We start from the raw sequence: 17082 nt of genomic DNA, 5'->3' as shown, positions 1-17082 counted from the left end.
GTTTTCACAGTTTGTTGCGTTCTTCGATTTTAGGTTAGATCAATTGAGTACAGCAAAAAAAAAAAAAAAAAAATCAAGGACTATCTGCCTGTGAGAAAAATGCTTTCTTGGACGACTTCTTAGGGGAAACTGACGCGTATTCTCGTTACACAAGCGGAAAACCCCAAAAACTCGTGTAGCCAACTCCTTCGCTAGATTAGAATTGGGTAAAACTACCTGTGTTCCGATTTTACCGATTGGCCGCTGTTGGGTTCTCAATAGAATTTTATGTTAGGACGAGATAACAACCTATGACGTACGTTTGTTGTGCCTTTATAACTATCAACCGTGGTGTTGCGAGTCATTTGAAGCAAGCTTCGGTTGGCAAAACTCAAGAGATGTTAATTACTGGCATCATAAGTCAATAAACCGTACGGCTGTAACGAAAGGAACGCCTGATTCAACAAACTATGCTTGTGTTCGGACACCTTTTAACCCACCCGGTATGAGGGAAGGCTGCATAGCCAGTTCGGCCTCGATGTCACATTTAAACTTTATAAGGAGTTTTTTCGAACACAGTCCTTTTTTGCGAAGAAATCGCTTGAGAATAAAGGCCAGTCGCTTCTTTCTCAGGAAAAAAAAAAAAAAAAAAAAAGAGAGAGAGAGAGCGAGCGAGAGACTGAAAGGAGAGGGAAGCGCTAAGTGGTATTGGCTTTAACGGAAAAGTACTGTTTTTAAAACTTGTTTTTAAAAAGCTAACTACGCTTTTTTTAAACATTTGATATGCGAGTTAAACGTTTGAATTTCTAAATTAAACGTAAGTTGCGAATAATAATTAGACCATAAAGTTCTTAAATAAGGGTATTGTAAGAAGTTTTCAGTAATGTTAAATATCTAACTGAGGATTTAGTTTTCTGAGAGAGTAATATTTCAATTAGTTATGAAGATTTGGAATTGAGCTTTTTGATCATTATTCCTAGACGTAAATAATTCGAATGTTTATGGAATACAGATATTTTAGGACTTAATTAAATTCGCTTTTTTAATCTTCTTGTAAAACACAACAAAGTAATAATAATAATAATAATAATAATAAACATTTACAAAGTGTGAGGCGCTAAAGAACAAAATTTTCTGCGCACATAAATCGCAAGTTGTTCCATTCAGTCCGATCATTTCGCAATGGCACCGCAGCCTGGAACCTATTTGTTTCAGTACTACAACGCAAGTTGTAAAGCCGCCAAAAATAGTTGAAAGCTGATTCATTTCTAGGCCACTAGGTGTCGTGCACTAAGTTTGAGCTCGGAAATTTACTCGAGAAACTAAAGTAACTCCGGTTCATTGATAAAAGAACATATTTAAAATTCCTCTTCGATTCGGATTTTCAAACTCATGTTTAACGGTCGTCTGTCGTTTAAATACTGAGCAATATTTCCTTTCACTCATACTACGTAGTTTTATACGGACAACCACAAAAGGTAACCCGGATGGGCAGTCTTATTAAAATGGAGTAAAAAAGAGTGTTTTTTACGTTTCATATTAATGAGGTTGGCTGCGAGTTTCATTCAGTGGCCGTGTCATCCATTCATAAAAACGTCAGCAGGCGAGGCGGCTTCCCGTTGGTCGATTGTCGAGTGGTTCGTACGCAGTAGGGGCGCTGCGGAGCTCCACCATTCGAGTTATCACTCTCCTCCGAGGCAGTACGTTCCTGTCAGTGCTCTGTTTTCCATCCTGCGTCGCATGGATTTCAGTGGAAAGTATTGGGAATTGTAGAGTGCCGTGTTAGCCCCGCCTTGTCAGGATGCTGGATTAGATGTGGTGAGCTGCTGAGCGAGAACGCTGGGCCTCGGGCCTTGATGGATATTTTGAGCGGGACATCATGTAAAAAGGCGGACGCTTGGTGAGTTTTTCGGAACGCCGCACGTCGTTGGCTACATGGAACAAGATGGCGGAGAAACTGACAATATTGTGGCCGGCCAGCGCGATTTAATAACTCTTGCGCAGCCGAGGCCGGGAGCGGCTCGCAGACAGAATGAATATATCGAGACACCTCTTCGGCCACAGCTTCCGGCTCCCAAAGTTACCAAATCGCGATCAAAAGATGACAACGAGGTATGCCGCGGGAGGCAACCCACCGCTCAGCCGGCGATCACGGCTCAGCCTACGGCTAAGACAGCGAAGGACTCCGTGAATGACGTTGACCAACGGCATAACGATTCTATCATCTGCCGGCAGTGTCGTCGTTGCAAGTGTGAAGCATGCCGGAATCCAAGGCATTTGCCATCTAAATGGATTTGCAATGACAAGTGCTTGTGTTCAGCTGCGAATGTAGTGGATCACTGTTCGTGTATGTGCTGCGTGAGGGGCCTCTTTTATCACTGGGCCAAAGACTACGAGATGGATACTGATGTCTCTTGCGCAGATCAGCCGTGCTCCTGCTCTCCTCACAAGAGGCTACTAAGGTGGGGGTGCCTAGGTCTCTTGGCCTTACCCTTACCGTGCCTATGTTGTTACTGGCCCTTAAGGGGCTGTTTAAAAGCTTGTGAAGGCTGCTATTCCAAATGCATGGGCCACGGATGTCGGTGTGCCCCCCCACACAGGACTGAGCAGGCACCTGAAAAACGACTTTTAGATTCAAACTCAGACTGTTGACTTCTTTATTTCAACAGCTTAGTACCAAAGAGTTTTGCCTCGCAACGACCGGTGTCGTTCTTGTTTGTGTGCTTTTACACGTGTGAATAATTCGTTCGAGTGGTTTCAGTGCTTGTGAGTGCATCAACGCCTTCTGGATGAGTGGGAAAGAACAGCGCCAGTCAGTAAGCATTAAGAACATATTTTTGCAAATCTCTTTTCATTGCTTATAGAACAATTCATAGATGTAGCCATCTCTTGTAATGAGTTTGGAAAGCGAGCTTTTTTTTTCCAACCGCCTGCCCTTTTAAATTATTCCAAATCTTATGTCGGCTTTTAAAATAAATTTAAATTCGAGTTGTAGGCAGCTTTATGCATTTTCCAAATGTATAGTCATCCCTTTTTTGATGTACACTAAGTCACCTTTTCAAAATTTATAATACGGGTTACGTGCTTATGTTTAATATTTGGAGGTGACAATTAAATTCATAAATTCCCCCTTTTATAATTTGAGACTAGAAAGTAGCCTTTTGATGTAGGTGAAATTTATTTATATTAAATTACATTTAAAGGTCCTTTATATTTTCATGATGTTCATTTTCATTTCTATATTATGCCGTCTGTTCTCACCTGTGAAAATATTTTCTAGATTGCAGAATAGAAATATGAATGATGGGCTGTTTCTCATGAAATGTGTATATATTTTAAATTAGTAAAATTATGTTATTGCAAGTATTTATGAAAAATTTTAATATTTTAAATACAAGAGTATTTGAAAAATTTTAATATTTTAAATACAAGAGTATTGTTGCTTTTATGTTTAGCCCAGTGTCTAATTCTTTTATTATAAGTATAAATATTTAAAAGTTTAATAGATGTCTTTTGTAGGCACCTATAGCCTGTTTTGTATCTTTAACTGTGCTTTATTTGTAAAATCAAACAACTTGATCAGAAAGGAACAATAAAATTCCTAGTCCAGAAAAGATTAAGTCAGATGCTGCTGTCTTCTATATTAAACTAGGTGAATGCCAAATATTATCATGCCTTTTCTAATGATATAAACAATAACCACGGTTTCTTCCCAAACGAATTTTTGATAGATTTAATATTAGATGTTGAAACTATATGTATGTATGACAGATTCTGAAATACTTTAAAATTCGGGTTGTAAATAACTGTTGTATCAGTTTTAGTACAACTAAAAAAGCATGAAATGAGATTAGAAACAACTACCATTCCAATTAGTTAAAGTTTTCTTAAATTTTGGTCTTTTTGTGTGTTCTGCCTTAATTATATCAGGCAAGATCAACAGCTCTCCTTACTAATACAAGCATTCAAATAAAATAGTTTACCTTTATCCAACAGTTTGTAGTTGTCGCTTCAAATATAAGGTGTGTGGAATAGTAGACTAATTCAGTTTTCAGGAAATATCTTCCTGTTGTTCAAAAATCATTCTTTATCTTTTTAAAGTATTTAAAATACCAATTAAAAATTTGATTTTTACTTATGCGATACAATTTTTTTTCAAATTGGTTAAATTATATACATAAACACACACTAATATATATATACACACACATTTATATTGATTCTGCATTTTCATTAAAGCTAAATGTTTTAGAAGCCATCCTTGTGTACTTGATGATTATGGACATTCCTAAAATCTTCATATCTTTCAATAATATAGCATATGAAATTTCACATTTTTGTCACGAGTGTAAAATATCGTTAAGTTCGATATCCAATATTTCATTTTATTCAACATGTTATGAAAACTTAAAATATATTGGGGGGTGGGACTGAGCTAATGTCTGGCTTTTGCCTGTATGGGGCTCAAGGCTTTTGCCAACAACAGGTGCATTTGACTGTTGTCCCTTCACAACCACACACAATGAATGTCATGGGCTTGTGCTGACCATTGTAATTGGAAACAGCAACAAACTTAAATTATTATGACCTAATTCATATGCATTATAAATCTTGCAGTATATTTTGAGTGCAATTTTTATGGTGTGTGTAGTCTTAGAGAACTACTTTTTTTTTTATGAAACTATTTTACTGTTATAGGTCTAAAATTATTAATATGAACTTATTTCAGTGCACAGTCACAAAATTTATGATAAATATATATTCTTCAATAAGTTTTTTAAACAATTAAATTTTGGCTATATTCTTTTAACTATTCATGCCTTAATATATATATACTTTAATCAACATATTCTAATTAGATTTGAGTTTTAAATATACTTTTTATTTGTAAGTATTCTAGTGATAATTTCATTGCACTTTATTTTACTTATGTTAAAAAATCATTTTCACTGGAACCACAGTATCACAGCCACTTTTAAGCAGAAGCATTAAGAAATTTCTTTTTACCTTGTCTATCTAATTTTTGCAGCTCAATGCCCAAACTTCTTGATCACAAAGGTCTCTTTTTTAGTTTGTTCTCCTTTCTTTACTTATATATATATATATATGGGCCCTAGGCTCAGTGGGATGTTTAATATTTCAGAATATTATTTTCATTAAGTTTTTTCATGATACTAACATTGAATTAAAAGTTACCGTAAACAGATGTCTGGAATGTATAAATATCTTTGTTTCTAACTCAGTCCTGTTTATGCAAGTTTAATGGGATTTTGCCATCTGTGGAGCTGCAGACTCTTTCAGTTTCACAGAAAATCCTGCTGTTGAAAAATGAGTTTATATTACATCTGTGTCTTAATAATATTTTAAATATACTTTTATTTTTCTTTGTGATACTTTTTAAAATAAACTTAGACCATGATTTTATGTGCACATTATATTTTAACTGTGCATTTTAGGTTGGGGATATATATGCTTTAATTGTGATTGGACATTTTCTTTGAAGGCATAAAACACATACAGGTTTATTTGTTGTTTTGTATTCATTGGTATATTACATTTTTTATATTATATGCAAAATATTTTATATTGTGATGAATGTCGGTCATAAATCGAGATATGAGGCTGAAGCAGATTTTACACATCTTGTCTAAAATATGTAAACAAATTACATACATCTATATCCTTTGAAAATGCTTTATATAGTTTCAAATTTTACTTTTGAATCCAATTTTTAAAAACTTTTTCCTTCATTAAATAATTCTTGAAGTATTTATGTTGATGGTAGGGAAGAATCAGTAAAAAGTTGATTATTTATGTGCCATAATCTTTATTACAGTTATCCTATTCCTAGATGATTTTAGATCCTGTCTAACATGCCCCCATTACTTAGTTTAAGCTATTATTAATTTATAGAAAGTTTTGAATTTCACTACTAGCTAGCGGAAGTACCCGATGCCAGTTAAGTTAGATTGAGAGTAACATATTATTTTACTCATGATATCATTTGACAATTTGTATAATAGCATATTACACATCATAAGGAATATAATGTGGCATTGTAATGCATACAAAATGCCAAAGAAAAAAAGTAATATTCAGTACATGTACTGCAACTAACTACATAATCATAGAATCATATGGTATATATACCCATATGACATATGGAATTGCCATTTGGGTCAGCAAAAAATACGATTCATAGTCATATATTTTTCAATCATCAGCAACAATGGCACTGATATCAGCACTGTTGCCACTGGGAAAAATGAGGAGAAAAATTAGCATTTGAAGTTTTTAAAATAATATATGCGATTTTAGCTATTTTTTATTTATTTATTCCCCCTCCTTTTTTTTTTTTTTTGGGAAAAAAGTGGACATATTTTACATGTAGTTAATAATGAGTGATTTGAGATTTTATTAGATTTGGGGAAAATTAATTTTTCATATTAAATGTAGTCCTTTCATGTGATAATATTTGCTGAAAATTATTTGAGCATTTGTCATTCTTAACTGTTTTAATTCGAGAACTGCTGTAAACTAATTACACTTCCAATTCAGCACATTCAGTTTCAAAATTGGCCAAAATATTTAGATAAACATCTGCTCTTTATTTGTTGTAAAACGGGGGAATTGCTTGATTGTTTGTTTTGTTCTAATAGCATCTTCTCATTTAGCATCTTCTCATTTCTCATTTGGTGTAATATTTTTGATGTTATTCAAAAATGACCTTGACAATTTAATTTATTCCATTAAAGGATATTCTTGAGTTAATTAAAAAGAAGTTAATTCTGTCTTCAGTATAATATATTATGCAATGACTAACATAAAATTTCCCAAATTGGTTTCACATAACTTACAGAATTACCCACCCAAATAAATTTTGTAAAATTTTTTCTGAAGCAGTAACTCTTTTTGAAAATTTTCATTAAAATGCTATGTATCTCGGTAAGCTACAACTATTCTTAGTTATCAGATTCATTGTATGTGTACAGGATAGCTGCAAGCACAAACAGCTGCCTAGGGTGCCAGTTTTCTAAGGGCACCAGCCAGCTATTCTGTTCTGAAAAATGACTAAATATAGTTTGCTTTGAATTATTAATATGTTTAATTTATGTGGAGTGGCAACTGTACTGATTTCCTATGGTACTTGAAATACTAGAGCTGGACATGCATGCATGTATAAAATTATAATGGTATAAGCTTAAAGTATGTTAAAATGGTCAAATATATCACAGTATTTCATCATTTGGTAAAAGTCTAATAAATGTAGGTTGTTATGAGTGATAATGTTACTGATATCTGCATTATCATAAAACTTGATCTGGTAACAGTATTGGTCAGTAATTATATCAATAAAAATTTTTGATGCTGGGATCAGAAAATCTGCTTTTTAAAGTATTAGCAGTATTTTCTTTCAGTTGCAGTGGCTAGTTGCAGTTGTTTGCAGTTTACTAGTGGCTCGTAGACTGACTTTGAAAAAAAGAATTTTGAACTATTCTTAAGTAGGGTGACAGGTGCTGCTGTTATTATTTTTTTAACTCAAGCTATTTAACCTTTAGATTTTATAGTCTTTAGGTGGAAAATTTACTTAATTTCTGTTGAATTAATTGATTTGTTCAAAAATGGAATAGGTGAGGGTTCAAAAATAGATGGCATACCCACAATAAGTGGCACCAAGAGGCCTGAGAGAAATAAAATATGGTTGTTTTATATTAAATATGTAAACATATTTTTAAAAAACTGAGTTTTTTTAAACCATTTAACTGGAAATAAAGTTTATTATAAATAATGTCATTAAAACAGCTTTTGATTGTCTAGAGTTCAATGACCTGTTGTAAAATTCACCTGATGTATTAAATTTTTATTCTATGACTGATTTATCCAATGTTAGCATTTTGCATTTTAATTTAACATGTATTGAATTTAAATCATTTCATTCAGTTGAGCAAATTACTGAATTTTTATTAGTAGTAATTTGTTTTCAATGACATGCTTTTTTCTGCAAAAAATTCCTTAGAAATTCCTAAAATGTGCAAGATTTAATATTTCATTAATAGATTATAAGCAAAAGAAAAGTTTTATAATTATTAGAGTATACTAATGCTTTTGTGCATTTTTAAAAATAGTCATGTTGCAATTTATTGAAGTTATGTATATTAAAAATAAACTGTTTGTTGCTTATAATTTAAAATACATGCTAAAATTGAGTTAAAACTTTTTTGAAACATTTGAAGCAGATTCATGATTTAATAACTAAGCAAGCAGCTTTTTGTACTTTTATTGATGCTTATTATTTATTATAAAATTTCTTAACTGATGGCAATTTTAGAGATTAATTTATTTATGAAGAGTGTTTTGTATATGACTAAATAGTGTAACATAATTCAGCTATAAAAATTCTATGCTATAAATTCAGCTATAAATTAATATATGTAACATTAATTATAATAAATATTGTAATCTTCATTTTAATGCTTGTTAAAGTTTCTTTTAGCATAATGCTTACTTAAATTTTAATTTCTGTATTAAAATATTGTGTCTGAAATGTTTAGCAAAAATACATTTAATGCAATTTTCCCACATTTATAAAATTTCAACTGTTTCTTTTAATAATATATGGTCAGCACCTAAACATATTTTAGTATAATTGATGATTGAACTAAGTTTCCATGCTGGAGCTTTTATATCAACTTAACAAAGTTTATGCCAGAAAAGAAAGAAAATTAAAGGAAAATTGTTTTAGCACCATCATTTTTGTTGTCTGTAGTCTCCCAGGAATTGTTGAAATATTCATCCTTTTTAATATTTACATACCTTTAAAATATATTATATTTATGTTTTATGTTGTGTAATTTTAGGTAACTTTATTTGTATTTAAAAATTATTTCCAACCTTAGTACATGCATATAATTCTATTTTTATTACTGTTACTACTTTTTATATTAAATATTCTTAGATTTATTTATTAGCTTATATTTTTCAATTTAGTAAAATTTAAAAAGAGACTTCACATACAATAGTTTAATTTCAGATCATATTTAATTTCTTATAGCATTAATCTTTTATGCTTTGACCCTAACTATTTTTAACTTTGTTATTTCTTGAAGAGTTGTTCGATACGAGTAAACTGTTCAAAAATACCCAACTGTTAAGTTTGAATGCAGAGTAATAAGATTTCAAAAGTAACCATTTTTTGTTTAAACACAGAAATTGAGAGAGCTCCATTCTATTATGCCCTCTTAAATTGACATACGTTACTTAAATGTAGCAAATATAACAGCTGAAATGTCTGGTCAGCAGTTATACAAATAATGTTTAAACAGATGTCTATATGTTTAAACACTGTTTGTATAATTGCTCGTTATATCTTACTGACCTTAAAATTGTCACTTGTATGAAATGTATGAAAGTAATTTATCAAAACCCAAGAAAAACTTAAATGCTGTCAAGATGTAAAATTTAGTGACTATAAAGGTCAATTCTTCTGTTAATAAGAATATGGGTTTCATAATTATGCACTGCTTGGAGCGTGAATTAACAAACCTAATGTTTCAGGAGACATTGTGGTGTGGATTTATTACTATTTAGATAAATTGCTAATTATTGAATTAGTACTTCAAAAATGCCAGTAGTGTACACATATTATGCTATTGCATCAACAAATTTAATAGGTACTGATTCAGAAGTCAAACAACAAAAATCAGCGTTAATTCACAAAATTTGAATTAGGTCTATATATTTTTAAAGGTGGTATATAAAAAATTTTAACAAATATGTGCATTAAATTTTTAAAGCAGAATTGCAAATGATAAACCTTGTTTTGATTGTCCATTGCATTGTTTGCAATTTACATTTTTGTATCGTTTATGCAGTTATATTTAACATATTTAAAGCATCGTCATGATAAAATGAGATAAGGTGTTCTTGAAGTTCATAGGGTACTAAAGGAAGTGGTTCATTTGACCTTATATTCAATTAATTGTATAAGTCACTATCTTTTGCTGGATGGTATTGACTTTTACATTTCTGGTCTTGGCTCTATTTCAGCATTATTTTTTATTAAATGCTGCATGTTTTAGCTTTCAGCTTGCATGCATTGTTAGCCTTGTATAGCATCATCTTAGGCATTTATTTAAACCCTTGTTTTATATGCAAATCAAAGGATATGCTTTTATTACTGGATGCATATAAAATCGGTAGAAATATTTTAATGGTAATATAGATTACTGAGGGTGTAGCATGTAAATGTCTTGTTACATTTTCAGCTTTCATTGTCATTCAGTTCCAAAGTGTGCTGCAAAAGCATTACCCAATAATAAAAAATAATAATAAATGATTTTAAATAAGACTGTTAAACTATCTGTTGTTTCCTTTCCTTTTTGCTTAAAATCTGTTTTGATATATAAACTTAACATTTAGAAAGATATAGTGAGTCACCCAACTGCTTTTGAAAAAATAGTTTTGGAATGCGTCAAGATTGATTTGCATGCTTAAGTGCATGTGTTTTGTTTAGAGTGTCAAAATCAGTCTGTATATTCATGTTACAAATGGCAAAAATTAACTGAACATTTTTAGATTTCTTTACTTTTTATATGCAGAATTACTAAAAATGCAGTATATTTTGGTAATATGAACTTTTTTAGTGAAGATGTTGACTAATTGAAATTCTTTATGTGAGAATGATAATTTTATTTTAAACTGTTAGAACCTGAGCTTAAATTTTTTTTTCTTTTATTGAATTTTGTGTGTTCGTTTTGCTTTATATATACTAAACTGTAAATTGCAGAGAAACTTCATTAGTCGTATTTAAAATAAGGATTTTTCATGTCTTATGTGCTGTGCATTATTCACATAGACTTTTTAATATTTTTGTGGGTGTTGCCATACGTCAAATACATAGATACGTTTTACTGTTTATCATTTGGGATTATTCTTTAAAGCAATCCTATAGTAGTAAATAGTAGCCTTTATTTTTTAAATTATTGTTAGTATTTCTGAAAGCTATGTGGTTAAAAAGTAGTAAAATTAAACTTGAATCTCTCAAATATAATATTTGGGACAGTTCTAAGAGGATGAAAAATTAAATCCTTAGTTTAAGGCATAAATATTTTCCTTAATTTTATCACAGGTATCTGTGTTTTAAATGTACTATACATGTTTTTAGGCATAAAAGAGTTAGAAATTAAAAAAGCAATACCTGGAAAATGATAGCTAAAGCCTAAATTTTAATTACAAATTTGAGTGTCAGTTTAATATGAGTTACAAAACGTTCAGAATATTACAAGTTGTCTTTTTGTTATGATAAAAAACACTGAAATCTTAAAAATATTGTTTTAATACAGTCAAAAGTCGTTAATCCGGACTCGTCGGGACTTCGGCGATTCCGGATTATCGATTTTTCCGGATTATAGATCATCAGTTTAAATCTCGTAAGATGGCATGCAGAAATTCTAAAATTAAAAATATGAAACCGCAATTTATGAAATAAAGAACAATTATGATCTAAAGGGTATCAAAATTTACAAAAAAAAAAAAAAAAAAGCTTAATATTTATTTGTTTACTTTATTAAACATTTCTCTCAATGTAAGTTGTTTAAGTTGCTTCATTTTATGTGATAATACTTTCTCTTTAATTCTATAAAAAGACATAATTTCTTGTTCAGTTACAAAGTTCCACTGTTCAAGTCCCGTTAATTGCTGTGCCGAGAATACCGACTAATTTGTCAATCGAAATTTTTTCGTTTTCACTAACCTCTCTGTCACATTCTTCATGTCTTTATCCATTTTTTGCAGCAATTCCACTTTTTGTTTGTTGGACATCGAAACATACTTTCGTTTTGTAGATCCTTTGGAAGTTTCAGCATCGGAAATTCTATTTGACATAATCGAAAGTTCAAGTTTACTTTTATAAAATTGCTCTTACAGTCTGCAAAAAATAATAAGCGGGATCCAATTCGAAGATTAAGGAACAACGTAATCATTAACATTAACTGAAATAGATAATTAGATAATTTTAGCTTACACCCTCCGTTATACATTAAACGCGCAGGCGAAAACGTATTCTGCACTTGCGCACACGCATATGCGCAGTAGTCAAGGTCTTACGCGCACGCGTAAACGCCTGTGCGCATGTGCCAACGCGACGCATGCGCAGAAAGTTTTTAGCTTTGAGGTCCGGATTATAGATCATTCCGGATTATGGGTGTCCGAATTAACGACTTTTGACTGTATATGTGGCATTTTTTAGCTTTCTCTGATATTAAATGTATATAAAATTTATTTTTTGTAACTTTAGCTTCTCGTTTTTTAAGATTATATATATATATATATATATATGATGATTAATATCCTTAAATCTTTGTTAAGCGATATGTAGTAAAAGTTAATAATGGAGAATTTTCTAAGAAATATTTAAAATATATATAGGACTCGCTTTTTCTCATTTTAGATTCCAGTTTCAAAAAATGACCAAATGGCTTGTATTAACTATTAATATATTAATATCTTTGTTTAGAACCATGTAGACAAAAATGAAAGTTTTGCTTTATGCTAATTATTGTGCAATAGCACTGTATTACTATAGGGTACATGTACTGAATTGTCTTAAAAGCGTTTGTTTCTATGCACTAAGAATTAAACAGAATTAAGAAAATCATTGTCTTGAATGTCTAGGAGCATTATAATAATCTTTAATTGAAATCTGCATATTTTGAATTAATATGCAATTTGATTTACTTTCTACTGGAGATATATTAAAAGGCCAGCATTATTTTTAATCACTATAGGTTACATGTACTGAACTTTCTTAGAAAGCATGTGTTTCCATGCATTGAAAATTGTGCAGAATTAAGAAGATAATTGTTTTGAATGTCTAGGAGTATTGTAATAATCTTTAATTGAAATCTGCATATTTTGAATTAATATATCATTTAATCTACTTTCTACATGAGATTAAGTAATAACTTTCCCAAGTACATAATGCATAACATGTAGAAGATGTATTAAAAGGCCAGAATTATTTTACAGAAATTTGTTTGTGATTTTAACATTTTTAGATGCTGCATAGAAATTGTGTATCCGCATGTAGGATGAAACCTTTAAAAAAGGTCATTGATTTCAAGCTGTAATATAAATTCCAAATATGTCCAAATCAAATTATTAGGTCATCTTATTCACTAAATATAAATTTGTTCTGCTTTTACTTTTTGTCAAATAATGTAAAGCAAAATGATTTTTTAAAAACTTCCTAAAAATGTTATTAAAAATCCCGAATATGTTTTTTAAGATATTGGGTAATTTAGAGGGGGGAAAACTAATAACATTTTGATAATTCAGATTTTAATTATTTGTGGTGTAAAAATTGTTTTTAAAGTATATGAAGATAAATCAAAATTACTGCCTGATTAATAATGGATTTTCTATTATCTTTCTTCTTTTATGATTAATAAGATTTCAAAATTCTCCAAGTAAATTATAAACGTTATTTGGAGAATTTCCACATTCACACATGTGTATATATATATTATATATATATATAATGAAAATCGTTAGCATTCTCTTTATTTTTTATGACGCTTTAAAGAAAAATGTGTGCTGTGAGAAAAAAAAAAAAAAAAAAACTACTGATAAAAGGAGAGCTGTTGATTATATTTTTCTTCTATTTATTTTTAAAAGCTGTAATTAAAAGACATGAAAAATCTATATATGAAAAGTAGATGTGAATATTTCATTGAAAAAGAAAGTCACACTGATCGCCTATCTTTATACAGAACTTTTTTTACTCTGAATATCAGGGAAGCCTAAAATATTGATTACTGTGGTTGTTGATTTTGTCATGAATTTTTCCATAAATATTATTTTTGTAGATATATCTTTAAAACACGATATAAAAGTGTATTTTGTTTCTCAAAGAAAAATATTTTCTGGTGTTGTTTAAATAAAATTACTCCGACTTGATATATGTGTAGTGCAGTGCAAAAATTTGAGGAATAAAATTTCCTGGAATTGTTTTTCAAAAGCATGCATAAAGTTGAAGGGAAAAAAAAATCTTTAAATGCTGTTATATAAGAAGTATATGCATATGCAAAGTTAAGATTTTAAACTAGGCAAATTGTAAAATAAAAAGGTACTATGTGTTTATTTCCATGCATCTTCGGTTAATGGTTTCAGTTTTAATCCATGTTAATTAAACATCTTATCATGCAATTTCCCCCTCCTTGATTTTTCTCAGTAGGTGGTGCAATATGTCTGTCTGTAGAAATATATGGCAAGTGATATAGTTACAGCATATGGACAAAATCTTAATAAAGACAGGAATTCCCTTAAAATGTGTATTATTTTTTTGTGAAGTTCTAGATGCTGACATATGCTTTTATATTTGTCATATTAATAAGTAAATTTGTTACTCCCCCCAGTAGAATTCATAGTTACATTACAGAAAGTGTTTAAACTCTGTATCGAAAGCGACATTACTCATGTTTTGCTATCCCTGTGCCCTGTGAAAGGTTTTATTCCTTTAATCTTTTTTTTTTTTCTCTTATCAGGATGCTTCCACTGTACTATCTTCTGTATTTCGCTCTCCTCCAGTGTCCCTGCCAAATCCTTATCAGCTGTGGGCATAAATCTCAAGTGACTCTTTATCACTAAATCGGGCACAACTTCGTTTCTTCCTAGTCAAGGAGGAGAAAAACATATTCTCAACCTATGTGTTTAAGTATTTCCGGAAGTGTTAAAAGATGCACTAGTTGGGGGGGGGGAAGAAAACTTTACTAGCAATTTATGACACAAAATGCTGTGTTTATACTTCCCAGTGCGTTGTCAAAGATGGTAGCAAATAAAGCGTTGTCAAGGATGGTAGTTTTATAAAATGCCATTCGCTTGAATAGAATACAAATTGAATGCGTGAAAGATCGGGAGAACCGCATTAACGGCCGCCTGCCCCTTTCCTTCGTTCGTGATAGCATGCGTGAATTTTAAGTGTAGCCATTAGAACTGTGCTAAACATAATATTTGCAGTTTCATCTTAAAGTAAATATTGTGTATTGAAATAAATATCCTGCAAGTTGTTTCTACATAATAAGATTAATTGTGATTATTTTGTAATGAAATTTAGAAGTTTATTTTATGTTTAAATGCATTTTCTCTGTAGTTAAGTTCCTTTCGGTAAAGTAGTTTCAGTACATACCAAGTAAAATATTTTTAAGTGCAGAATAACATGTTTTAAAATTTTGAATTAATTGTTAAATATAATAGAAAATTTATTGTAAATAGGAAATTTGAATCATAATTTACATAATTCTTTACCTTCTGAAAGCTATTAGAAGGTTTAAATTAGTATACAAAAAATAAATGTACTCAACTTTTGAAGTTAGTGCTGTGAAATGTTTTTATAGAAATGCTTAAAATATATACTATTTTCTTATTAGTGATTCCTGTGATCAAAATTGTATTTTTAAAATTTAAATTCTATATTTATAAGTGTATAAATGTTACATAGTTCAAAGTCTGTGTCTAGAAACGAAAATGAACCTCATTTTTATCCCAACTTTGGTATGCCGATAAGAGTTCGTATTCGTCTGCCTCATTATGCTCGCTTTCTCACTTCATACTCATAATTCGTTATTTCATGGACCGTTCAATTTTTAATATAAGCTTCATGTAAGCAGCTAATTTATGTTAATTCCTGGAAAGTGTCAGTTTGATGCACAATTTGTATTTAAATCAAAACAAAATGGCAGTCCATGTTTCTTCCGTGATTCCTGGAATTCTGTGTATGTACTGGCTTTTTGCATCAACTATGGCAAAAGTACTGCAATATTTGACTTTAAAGAAATTTGTATAGATATAAACTTGAAATATGTATATGAAAATAATTTAAAGGAAATATTGAGTGTGCAAAATGGTATAAAGAGAGAAATATTAACTTTTGTAGAAATACATGTTGTGTTGATGTTTTATGTTTATCTCAAACTATATAGATTCATTTCTGTTAAAAATATTTTTATTACTAAACATTGTTTGATACATTAACTGTTCAGCTAACCTTACCTATCATAACATACATGGAGATGAGGCAAGTTATACAGATGTCATTTGAGTCATTTCATTTAAAAATAGTCTTATTTAGTGATATTAAACTTAGCCTGCATTTTTTTTTTTTTTTTTTTTTGGTATATTGCCTAAAATACTCGAAAGCTTCATAAATCATTTGTACTATAAAAGTCATCATCTTTAGTTTCTTTCTCAGCAGAAAAGTTTTATTTCATCTATGTGGGCAACTTGTCCTATGGTTAATCAAAATGTAACGAATAGCACTCAGTTCATTCAAGTTACGAAGCCAATTGAAAGAGCGCTAGTGTCGATGTCATATCGACTGGTAGTCATATGATTGTGTTAATAACTATATTTAAATGTAAATAGTGTCTAAATTGAATTATAGTTTTATGATTCTCAAGTTCACAAAATACTGTGGTTTACAGAGCACCACTGGAATTATTTATTAATACATTTATTGAATATGTAGAGTTATATTGTATGCTAAACAAAATTTTTTTAGTGCAAATATTTCAGGTCTTGTAAATCTGGTGCAAATTTTTATTTGGAATGATTATGTGAGAATTATTCATTAAATTTGCCTTTTCCTGCACCTTTAAATGTAAAATAAATTTAAAGGTATAAATTGTTGCAATTGTTTGAATTTTGTGCATCTGTTTGGAGAAGCTTCTGTATCTCATTTTCACCCTTGTTGGCACAGAAGCTTCTTTATTTTGTGTATACATACTGATTAGGATAGTAGTTGCTTCTTTGATGTACATCATTCAGTAAAAAAAGAAAAAAGGGCAAAACCTGATTATACACTAATATGTATATATGTTATCTTAAAGAAAGAGCAGAATGTTTTGTCAAGGATATTTATTGTGTAATATTTGCAGAACTATTTTATATAAGAAAATGTTATATTTATTTCCAGTCGGTACAAATTGTTGCCCAGAAATAGGCTGAATTGTCAATAAAATCCACTGTAGTCTTAACTAAGTCTATGCAGTCTTCTTCCTTTTTTTTTTTTTTTTTTTTTTTACAAGACTTCTATTTGAAGTAAACAAG

General features: G+C 30.3%; 1 protein-coding gene across 6 annotated transcripts in view; it reads left to right on the top strand.

The window, feature by feature from the left end:
- Positions 1-1368: 1368 nt before the first annotated feature.
- sty (sprouty signaling antagonist) overlaps positions 1369-17082 on the top strand; it is a 164536-nt gene continuing 148822 nt past the window's right edge. For 5 of the 6 annotated variants that reach the window (XM_035356601.2, XM_035356603.2, XM_035356602.2 and 2 more), the window contains exon 1: positions 1369-2795. In XM_035356601.2, coding sequence (XP_035212492.1) covers positions 1915-2631 — 717 coding nt within the window. In that variant the 5' untranslated portion in view covers positions 1369-1914 and the 3' untranslated portion in view covers positions 2632-2795. The remainder of the gene's footprint in view (positions 2796-17082) is intronic. The other variant, XM_035356604.2, reaches the window with a different exon arrangement.

This window comes from Stegodyphus dumicola, chromosome X2 (genome assembly GCF_044657685.1).
Source record: "Stegodyphus dumicola isolate Sdum_Otavi_A_Nest chromosome X2, ASM4465768v1".
NCBI lineage: Eukaryota > Metazoa > Arthropoda > Arachnida > Araneae > Eresidae > Stegodyphus > Stegodyphus dumicola.
Note: the sequence above shows the minus strand (reverse complement) of the source record. Positions and strands in the feature narration are given on the sequence as shown.